Below are 11144 nucleotides of genomic sequence, written 5' to 3' on the forward strand. Positions count from 1 at the left end.
TCGGTTGAATGACAGGCGAAAAGCTCCGTCGGCTTAGGCCTCAGGTTCACATCGACGCAAAGAGGCGAGCCTCTGTCACAAATACCGGCCATCTCGCTCCAAATAGCCATTCTGCTACTCACTGCTCGCTCTTTCTAGAGATACTCTAATCCAGGTCTAACCACTGCCTGGTATCATGATTGATCCCCTAACTAAACCAGAATGAATCCCGATGTCTAATCTTAACACATGCATGTTGGCCGCCTCGAAAGCCGCCATTAGCCCAATTTCATAATCCTGTAACCCATTCGTCCATAGCCAATTCCTTGCCCTCAGCCCTCTGTGGTGTCCATAGCGTCACCCTGCACCTTGGCCTTGGCTGCCGCTATCTTCTCAGCCTTCCACGCTTCAATCTTGGCCTTCAACTCGGTGTGCGGGATCGCGTCGTCTATCGTCATCGCTTGCCGCGTGAACGGGTCTTTGGGATCAGACAGCAGATGCTGGACGATGGTCGAGCGATCCACAATGTGCTTCGATGGCAGGGTCACAGGGTCCTTCATCAGATCGCCCATGATGGGGTCCTCGAACTCGGCCGGGATGTCACCCAGGTCGAGCTCTGCCTGCTCTGCTATCTCCTTGGCTTCCTTGAACTTCTCCTTCAGGGTGTTGAACTTTTCCATATCCTCCGTCTCCTTCATGGACCTCTTCGACAGAATGTAGCTAGCCTTGTCAAAGTTGGCCGGCTTGTAGGAGCGACCGTCCGAGGCGACAGCTTCGATGAAAGCCTGCGAGGAGCCAAGGTTGAGGTAAATGTCCACAAAGTCCGACAACAGCACTCGCGGCTGGAAGTGGTACTTTTGAGGATCGTTCACCTTCAGCTGTCCCATCTTGGGGCCAGCCAGAGTGTCCAGGTTGTAGTTCAACATGCTGGCCAGGCGCTGCACGATCTCGGGCATCGTGAATGCAGATGACAGGGCAGATGTGAAAAGCTTCATCATCGCCAATGTCTCATTAGCGAGCTGCATATACGACGTGGCCTGGTTCTCAAGACCCGAAAGCTCCTCTTGCTTCTTCTGTCTGTCCTGTGCAGACATGCTCTGGTCAGCCTCCAGTTCATGCTGGAGGTTGTGGATCTTGGGGAATTTCGTCAGCGCCTCATCGAGAACGTAGGTGGCATCGTTGAGCAGAAGATTGACGAATTGCACGAAGAACTGTCGATTGACCCTGTACCAATGTTAGCGGCGTTCCTCGCACCTACGACACGGGGTCACGTCGTGCTGTCTTTCCAGGGCCACAACTTACTTGCTCTCTCTGGTGAGCTGCTGCTTGTAGACGTCATTGCCCCAAACACACTTGATGACCTGGAAGATCTCGTATCTGATGTTGAACTTGTCGTAGAACTGGGTGTGAGCTCCGGTCGACTCTGCCTCGATGTAGAACTTCATCAAGGCGTGCAGCAGGTGGTCGTTGGCAAACTTGGATCCGTAAAGCTGGTCACCGAGGACACCCTTCTTGAAATGCGAAAAGGGCCAGGTTCCGGAGAACAAGAGCGTGACCAGAGACGACTTGAGGTAGGGGTTCTTGATGTACTCGGATGATCGGAGGAAAGCAATACACATGGCAATCATCTCACTGCCGACTGCGGACGGCATGATTTGAGGGAGGTATCTAGAAAGTGTTAGCATTCGCAGCTGTACTGCACATTGAGAGACGCACCTGTAGACGAATTTGAAGTTGTCAACAACGTTCTGGAGAGCGTACTCCGGCAAGCATGCGAATGCCTCCGGCGTCTGAGCGGGCAGCGGAAGTCTAAGTATGGTCAGTGATGGCTCTGAATGCGTGCGAGGAATTGGTAGTCACGGCAAAAACGTACTGAAGATCCGTGGTGTCAGGCTTGTAGTCCGTTTGGCTGGCAAGGCGTAAAAGCCAGACAGCAACGTAGCGCATGAAGCGGAGGGACAACTCCTGCATTTTCTCATCAAAGAAGACACCCTCTATGGCGTATTTCAACGCAATTGCCTTATTCAGGACCTGGGTATGCCTCTTGAGAGTCACCTCATACATAGCGAGTTGAGCAGGGTTCTGCGTGGTTGATCTGCATTAGTAGACGGCATCGAGGTTGCAAGGCTGAGATCTACTCACGTTCACCATCTTGTGACGCTCAGCCTCCATCTTGGCCACGTGCGTCTCATAGAACTTGATATCACGCTCCAAGTTCTTGACCTTTGCATTTGTGGCCTCGCTGCCGTAGTGATGCGCAGCAAGAGCCAGGAAGAACACTTCAGAAATGAAGTTGGATGTGCCCTCGGCCTTCTTTTCGTAGAAAGCATCCGACGTCGCTTGGTCAGCGTTGATCTTGGTCTCCTCCTTGATGTCCACGCGAGGGCTCCTTCTGAAGTAATCAACTTCGATTCTGTCAACCTTGGAGAAAGTTGTATCCATGAACGGCGAGCAGAATCGGTCGAGGATGGCTGTCAGGTTGGTCATGAACCCGTCGGAAGAGACTTCCTTGGCATCAACCTGAATAGCTCTACGCTTCTTGTTGGAGTTGATGGCGCACGCAAACCAGTCCAGGACGCGACTTCTCGTTTCACTGTCGGCTCGAATAAAGGCGTTGGCGATCGTGAACAACTCATCTTGGTGTACCCTCAGGATGGCGCGCAATGCCTCCTGCGGCTGGGCTGCTTGTCTTCTGTCCAATCCTCGGGGGTTTGGGAAGTAGGTGAGCGTGACCTCAGATTGCAGTGGAGAGATCCGGAAGAACGGGCCCAGAATGGTTGCCTTCTCAATAAGAGGGCCAGAGTTTTGCGCGGGGAGGAAGTTGGTGTGCTGGGCCAGAGCATTGAGCAGTGGCGGGAACTTGGTATATGTCATCAAGGCCTGGTTGCGTCAGCATAACCGTTCCCAACAGCTATTGCCCGACGACTTGCCGGTACTTACATTGAGGTATGGCTTGTAATCGCCATCCATGGACATCTCTGACAACTTAAGGCTGAGGGTGTTGATCGCCTCTGCGAACACTACTGGGTACTGCTCATCCTCAGGGAACCGGTTCACAGCTTCCCGCAGGAAGTCCAGACACACGCCGTCATCAGTGTCGTGACCTCTCAGGAGACATGACGCCAGACTGTCAGGCTGGGATCGGCTGCAAATTGTTAACTTCGGTCACTGCGAATTATCTCGCGATAGCTTACCCAAACAGGTCAGGCAGAGTCAGAGCAAATAAGCAGTTGCTAACACACAATCTCTTCGCCTCGTCAAGCATCTCCCTCTTGTCCTTGGCCGTTTCCTTGACCATGATGTATAGGCGCAGAATGCGCTTGAAGCACGGCAACAGGAAGCCGAGAATGGACTTCTTGTGGTTCAGTGTCGACAAAGCCTCCAGCAGGGCACTGTCCAGAACGCTGGTCGTCAGCTTCAGCGCCGCATCTGACTCCGTCAACTCGCTGTTCGCCCCCGGCAGAAACATAAGCTTGTGGCCATGAATATCGGTAACTCTGTGTGGGTCGACAGTGATGCGGAAAATCTGTGTAAGGGTGCGGTCGGAGAAGTCATCGATGGACTCTTCTTGGACGACGGTCGGGCGCTTCGGAACGGGTGCTGGCGTGGTCTCGCTCTTAGCGGCTCGCTTCTGGCTATTGCCCTCGTTCGATTCGGCCTTGACTCCAAGCTGATTGAAAGGGTTCGGCTTCGGTGTCGATGACGAAGTGATGTTGATCTTGCGCGGCTCTTCGGCGAGGCCCTTGCCCTTCTCTTCGGTTGGTGTCGAGGCGCCCGAAGCTCCGGGATTCGGTGATGTGTCGCCCTCCGGCTTGGGAGAGGTCCTGGCGGCAGAACCGAGCTTGGCCAGACGTCGCAACCGGATCTGTACAGCACGAATGGTCAGCGAAAGTTCCGACTTGATCTTGCCCCATGCCCGCGATTGCGTCTTCGTCCTCTGGGCTTGTGCCATCCTGGTGTCTCGATGTGTAGCTGTAACTTCGTGATTGCAGGAAAGAACGGCGCGTCAGGCGGTAGGGATCGATTGGAGGGGTTGATAAACAGGCTATCGGCGAGTTCGATGCAATCTAGGCGGCCGGACTCAATCGAGCTGGTTGGCGATGTTGGGTAAAGGGCAGCAGGGTCGCCGGCATCGTGGAATCGGGTTCCGAGGTCGAAACGCTGAATCGGTCAAGGCCGTTTGGAGGGGACCGACAGAGAAGCTCTCAAGGAGCTGCGCAGCAACCAAATCAAGTCCATAAGAAAGCTTACCTCGTTCATCTTCGCCGTGTCAGGCGCATCTGGTGCCTGGTTCTCATTGGGATCCATCTTGTCGTCGTTGGTCGTCTGGAGACAGTAGGACTACAAGCAGCGTACGAGGCAGGCGTGTCGATCCCAGGTAGTTCTTGGGTGCACAAGAAAAGTGTGCGATTTCTGACGCCTTGCACAAGGCTGAACGAAGCTCGATACGGTGCAGTGTGGAAGGTGAGGCCGGTGAGGTAGCTCAAGGTGGGCTGCGTTCAGAAGTGTTGACGTCCAGCAGGGCCTTGCAGTGGTGGGGAGGTAGTGCGGCGGCATGGAGGTGCACACCAAGCGGTGAAATGTGGGGTGTGGACCAGTTAAATCCGACATGGGCGGCCAGGCACCCAGCTTTCTCCGATTTTTAGCGGATTGTCCACTGGGAAATGCAAAGTCCACCATCAAAGTCCGCTGATGAGGTAAGGCACCGGGTTGAGTGAGGGAAGGTGCACCCTGAACCTTCATTAATAATCTGGTCGCAGCTGCCTTTCATGCTTGCCACTGTCAGCTTTCTAAGAGTTTCTGCATAAATAGATAGCCAGCTACCTAAGGCACTACTTTTGAGGCACAAAGACTGAAGATCAATGAGGTCTTTCAAAGACCTCTCCGAAGGGGTTATGTAATTACCTAGACCCCAAGACTTCTTATTTCCTGTTTCAAGCGGCTTTTAGACCCTTAGACCCTTAATAGATGCTCGTAGACGTCTGCAACTGCTTCAGATGAACCTACGCCGAAAACAAGCCCATTGGATACGGCCTGCATGAAGGTTTCTCATAAAACATCAACAGCGTCTAGAAACATGTTCCAAGTATGGCCCACTTGGCTCACTCATCCGCATCAAAATATCACGATATCGATTCAATTACTATGTGCTTCGAGGCATCCAAGACCTGCTGTAGCTTTTGGGATATAGCAACCTTTGTACGTGAGAACCAATTTTGTTTCAAAGGGCGGCCCGCTGCGCAGAGTGCCTGCCCCAAGGGTATTTCCGTGCCCAATCCGTGTCGTTGATACCGTGGGTCCCTCCAAAAACGCCTAAATGTCCAAACAAATATACTCGTACACGAGCTCGCGTGAGGTGCAAAATATATGGCCGTCAAATCCAACTAAATCGTAGCGAGTTGCTGTGGCTCGGAGGTGTGATGCGGTGGCCTACAGGCGGGGTATACCGTTCGACCCGTCACTCAACCTCCTCGACGACGACGACGCCTCTCCGTCGCTGTCCGAACTGCCTCTCGTGCGACTCGTCCCGCTGGCAGTCCGGTTTGCCAGCCGACTGCGCTCAACCTCCTCCCGGCTCTTATTCATAAGCCAAGCCATGTGCATCTTGAGTATCCCCAAGGTGCTTCTGAGTTCCGACATATTTTCTTTGATAGGTATGACGTGGTTCAGTACCATGACCGTCTGTCGACCCTCGAGATCGGTGAAGTCCTTTCTAAGTTCTTCCATCCGACGCTCCATGTCTTCGTAGATGCTCATGACTGCTTCGGTAGGTTTTAACTTGGGCCCGCCCTGGACGTTGTTCAGGTTAAACACGTCGTCCCACGACATGCAGTCCCGCCTCTCATCCTTGAGTTCCAGAATCTGTCGCTCTTGTTCCTCCTTCACTTTCTGGAGTTTTTCAATCTGCTTCTCTTGATTCCTGACCTTTTCTCCGACGACAGCGACAACCTTGTAGATGCATTCATCCTCGTGAGCAGCAAGTGTTTTGCGAATCGCCTCGTGGTTGCAGCCGTAGTCGCCGTATTTGCACGCGGCAGTCGCCTCGGGGCACTGATCTGCGAGATGCTGCTTCAATTCCGACACCCTGATCTTCTCCCCGCAGTCGGCGCAGGCCGTGGTATTCTTCGGGCAATCTCTGATGACGTGGTCCGCCATGGACGCCGCCTCCATCTTCTCCTCGCAGTACTCGCACGCCTGCTCAAAGTGCCAGCATTTTTCGGAGGCCGCTATCCACTGCTCCACCCTCCTATCGCACGTCTTTTCCGGACAGTCTTGCAACGTGTAGCGACAGCCCATCGCGTGCCTGACCACCTCCTCGCGTTTCATCGTCTCGTCGCATCCCCTCTCGGCATTGGGGCAGTTGACGACGAGGCTGTCGAGCATGTTTGTCAAGAGCCTCGACGTCTTGCAGTCCTTGGCTCGGAACCTGGTCCGGTCGACGGGGCAGGTGTCGGCGGAGAAGAAATGGCGCTTCAGGCATTCGAGGCAGAAGGTGTGGTCGCAGGGCGTGATGACCGGGGTGATGACGGGGAGTTTGCAGATGGGACAGACGAGGTTATCATCGGGCTCTTCGACGTACATCAAGGCGGAGAAATCGACAAGCTCCTTGACGTTGTCGGGACTGAGGGAGTGTCGTATGGCTTCTCGCACGGCCAATTCCTCGACAGGCCATTGAGTGGGGGCTCGCGCTTGTTGTGGCTAGTCAGCGTGTCTTGTCCGGACCATCGTCTCCTTGTCTACGAGTCTCAACTTACGCGTAAACGGCATTGGAACGTCCTCGACAGATCGGACAGCCTCCTCGACGAGATTGTGGACGAGATGGGTGATGGCGGCATCGTCCTCGGGGGCGGCGAACGGCGGCTGTATTGGTTGTTGCGACATGGTGCTGACGGTGGTTGTTGTCGTCGACTTTGGATCAGAAGGGGGGTTTCGAAGTGGCAGGGGAGATCATGATTGAAACTCCGGCGATGGAAATTTATCGCAGTTGCGGTGAGCGTGTCCGAATCGGAAGTGGGTGTTTTCATGGGACCGCTGGAGGCGCGGAGGAAAGGCAGAGTTGTGGAGGTTTACAGTTGAGGCCTAATACGGAGTGGATGTGCTGGCTACACACGTAGGTGTGGATGTGTAAAGTTAAAGTTGCTTATTCTTCTATACATCTAGTAGGGTAGTTACTTATAGTGACCTATTACTACTATATAAGGCCTACCCTATAATAATATCCCCCCTCTAGTATATAAATCTTATCTTTAAAACTTAAAATTCTATAAAAAACTAAAAATAAATAATATATTATAAGTAGTTATAACATTATTTATTAATCTTCTCTAGCTATAAATTCTGTAAAAAAGTAAGTGTAAATAGTAATATTATAAATAACTATAATATTTTCTATTAATACTTTCTAGCTATATATTATTTTAATTTTTTTTATTTCTAAATCTTCTATTTTATTAGTATTATTATAATTAGAATTTATTATAATCTATAATGTTTTTATTATATATTAAATTATCTTTTTATAATTTTATATAATAAATATTTCTTTTTATATAATATTACTATGAATCTATATATAGATATTTAAAGAAGTTAAAATAGGTTTATAAATAACTATTAAAATAATAACCTCTTTATTATTATATCTAACTTTTTTTTATTAGAATTCCTACTATAATAGCTAATTTCTATATTTTTATATTATTAATTAATATTACACTCTTATTACAAATTTAGAGAATTTAAAGATTATTTATATTTTTAATTATTTGTTTATATTTTATTACTAAAATATTTATTGTTATGAATAGTTATAATGATACAAATATCTTATTAAATAGAGTTATTTTTAGTTTTAAAGCTGTTTTTAATTTTAGAATAAGTTTTATAAAATAAATATTACTACTATTTAAAACATATTTTATGAGAATAATTTATAGCTTATAATATAGCTAATTTCTTATTTTTAGCTAAAAAGATATTATTTTTATTATTATTATATAAAAAAAATATATAGTTTATAATGATTCAATATCTATTTTTATATTTATATTATATGTTATTTTTATTTTATTAAAATAAAATTTACTTTTATTATATAGTAGTATTATATTAAAACTATTTAGTTTTCAATATATTTTATTAATAGAAATCATAATTAATATTTATTTTAGTAGTTTTCTTATATTATCTTATAGATATTTGTATTTTATTATCTATTTTAGTTATAAGGTTTTTATTATTATTTATAAAGAGAGGTTACTTTTTAGTAGCTTTTTATACTACTATTTTTATTATTTTTATAGCGTTAATAATATTAATAGTAGCTATTTCTATTTTATATAACTAATATATAATAAGGTTTTTACTTAATAAGTATCAATTTTAGTATATCTTTTAAACTATCTCTTAATACAAATAATTGTTTTTTTATTTCTTTTTGAATAAACTTTAATTTTATATATTTCTTACTATTATTATTCTATTTTAGAAGATATAATAAAAAGTATTATATTAATATTAGAAATAGAGGTTTATTTCATAATAATTATTTATAGTAATTTATATTTAGTTTATTATATTTCGATTTTATTAAAGCTATTAGTATTAGTTTATTTATATTAATGTTAATTATTATTATTTCTATTAATAAATATAGGCTTATAATTATTTTTATATATTATTTTAGTTTTAGTTTTATTAATATTAATAGGCATTTTATTATCCTATATTATAACATTAAGCTTATAAAGCTTCTTCTTTTGCTATTATTTATACTTTATAAAGCTATTTTTCATTTAGCTTAATTTATCTTTTGGAGATAAATTTTAATATATTTTTAAGAGAGTAATATTTATTTTTAATAATATTAGTGTTTAGATTTTAGTTTTTATAAATATTAACTTTATAAAGTTTATGTTAACACAGGTATAAGCGTATTCAGGGGCGTGGTATATGCGCCTATATAGTATAAGGTTATAGATGTGGTAATGTTATGATAAAAGGTAATAATTCTGAGCATTTATGAGCATTTAATTGTATAGATAAGAATAAGGGAACAGATGTATTGTGATGAGTCTGGTTGTTGTTGTTCGCAGGTTGCATCCTCTAGTAGGGAAAAGTGAGAGGAAAGATAACCTGAAACGTAACCTGCTAAACTGCTAATTACATAAGGTGCTTACGTAGCTATACGCATTACATAATCGATATTATAGTTATAAGTTGTAATAAATCAAGTATTTTTGTATAAGGTTTTGTACCTTAAACTTTATTGGTTTATTTTATATAGAATATTAAAGAAAGTTAAGCGTTATTATTATTCTTATATTATTATTATTATAAAAGAATGTTATATGTTAACAGTTTGAATAAAATTATAAAGAATTTCTTTTAGTTTAAAATAAAGATATTAAGCTTATTAAAAGCTATAATTATGTATTTTTTAGTGATAATATTTATTATGTTATAATTAATATCTATTTCTATAAAATCTTTTACTTTATTAATAATTCTATTAATAATTTATAGAATCTTTTAAATACATTTAATTATTCTTTTACTTATAATATAGGTTTTTATAAAAGTCTAATTATAATCTCTATAGTTTTAGATTATCTTATTATACTCATATTTATAAAATACAATAATAGTTTTAGTATATTTAATTATTTTATGATTTTCTATTTAAATAGTTACAAAGATTAAATGAACGTGGTTCATCAGTCAGCCGGCCGGACCAGTCAGCCAGACGTTTTTTTCCCACGTACACAACAACATCTAGTATTTCTCAACCACAACGCATTAAATTAACGACTAGTTATTACTATCAGAATCTCCTGAGGGTTCAACATCTTTAGAACAGGTTCGCACGTTATGCCCAGTCTCACCACACATACCACAACATCTCTAAGCTAGCTAGGCTCTCTTTAATAGACCCCCCTCATTATCCTCTTAAGGTGCTAAACGTTTCCCTTTTTATTTCCCTTTAAGTAAAACCTAAGATTCCTCTATACTAAATGCCCCTCTAAGCTAGACCTACGTTCTTTTAGCCCTCTAGCGCTTAATAAATGCTATATTCACATCCTTAAAGGTATAAAGCTAATCAGTCAAAATAGTGATTAAGTGCGCTATTACCTATACACCCTTTAATAATTACTTAACTGCAGTAATAATTAGTGTTAGTAAGCTTTCTTAATAAGCAGAGATATAACTTTTAATAAAGTTAGACTATAAGATGGTTTATTATAGGTTAGAGGGCGTTTGCAACTGCTAAGGTGGAGGTGATAAAAGGTTAGCTATAAGAGGTGTAGGCGTCTATAAATACATATTAAGCTTTTTAATAATATAGTCTAGGTCCTATAGTGAAATTCCAGCGCCTTAGAAAGCAGACCCAATATTTTCTTTATTAAAAACCTTATTATAGGCCTAGTAGAAGGCAATAAAGAACTCAGACTTAGTGATATGATTTATAGAGGCTCTGATAAATTAGTTAATTTCATCACTATATGCGCGTTTCAAAGGCGAATAAAGGGTAATATCTAATAGCTATAATAGATGTGATGAATATATAAGTATACTAATAGTTATAATATTATTCTACTTACAGTAGTTATTAAATTCAGCTGATAAATAGCTCTTATAGCTATTAATAATAAGCATCTAGCAGACGCCCTTTATTCAGTTCTTAGTGTGTTTATTAAAATGTTTAATCTAATTAAAACCTATCTAATTATCTATCTATCTATTAGTAGTAGGTTTAATCACCTAGTTACCTAGAAAACCTGATTCTATGGTCCAACTAGCAAGGTGATATACACCCTTAATAATCACAGACAGAGGGATGCACCACCCACACAAATTAATATATTCGATAACTATAGCCTATTCACAGTTGCTAGGCTGGACAGACTTTGCTTTGCCGCGTTGATCAGCATGTGTAACCACTATTAACATAGTGATCATACCCATTATAAAGCCAGTTTCATTAAAATTATATAAGTCCCCCTCTTAAATGCCATACTTAGCCATTATGTTGCATAATAGTGCAAACCACTTTAATATAACCTTAAGATCTTCTTAAAAAGCCCTTTAATAATTATATAGATAATTAAACTTAGTTTTCAGAGCAGGCTGTAAGTCCACAAACCGCCTAGCCTATCACTTACTAA

The 11144-nt window shown here is 42.7% G+C and overlaps 2 protein-coding genes across 2 annotated transcripts; both read right to left on the reverse strand.

The window, feature by feature from the left end:
- Nucleotides 1–311: 311 nt before the first annotated feature.
- ufd2 (Ubiquitin conjugation factor E4) lies at nucleotides 312–4287 on the reverse strand (the record flags this gene model as incomplete). Its single annotated transcript, XM_037317599.1, has 8 exons — nucleotides 312–1203; nucleotides 1282–1647; nucleotides 1696–1788; nucleotides 1853–2061; nucleotides 2122–2859; nucleotides 2920–3124; nucleotides 3174–3844; nucleotides 4231–4287. 8 exons carry the CDS (start codon nucleotides 4285–4287, stop codon nucleotides 312–314), a joined length of 3231 nt encoding a protein of 1076 aa, XP_037184101.1.
- Nucleotides 4288–5409: 1122 nt separating this feature from the next.
- Traf5 (TNF receptor-associated factor 5) lies at nucleotides 5410–6861 on the reverse strand (the record flags this gene model as incomplete). Its single annotated transcript, XM_037317600.1, has 2 exons — nucleotides 5410–6668; nucleotides 6735–6861. The coding sequence occupies 2 exons, from the start codon at nucleotides 6859–6861 to the stop codon at nucleotides 5410–5412; spliced, it is 1386 nt and encodes a 461-aa protein (XP_037182911.1).
- Nucleotides 6862–11144: the final 4283 nt, after the last annotated feature.

The sequence above is a fragment of the Colletotrichum aenigma genome (genome assembly GCF_013390185.1).
Source record: "Colletotrichum aenigma strain Cg56 chromosome Unknown KSG_Cg56_contig02, whole genome shotgun sequence".
Classification (NCBI taxonomy): Eukaryota; Fungi; Ascomycota; class Sordariomycetes; order Glomerellales; family Glomerellaceae; genus Colletotrichum; species Colletotrichum aenigma.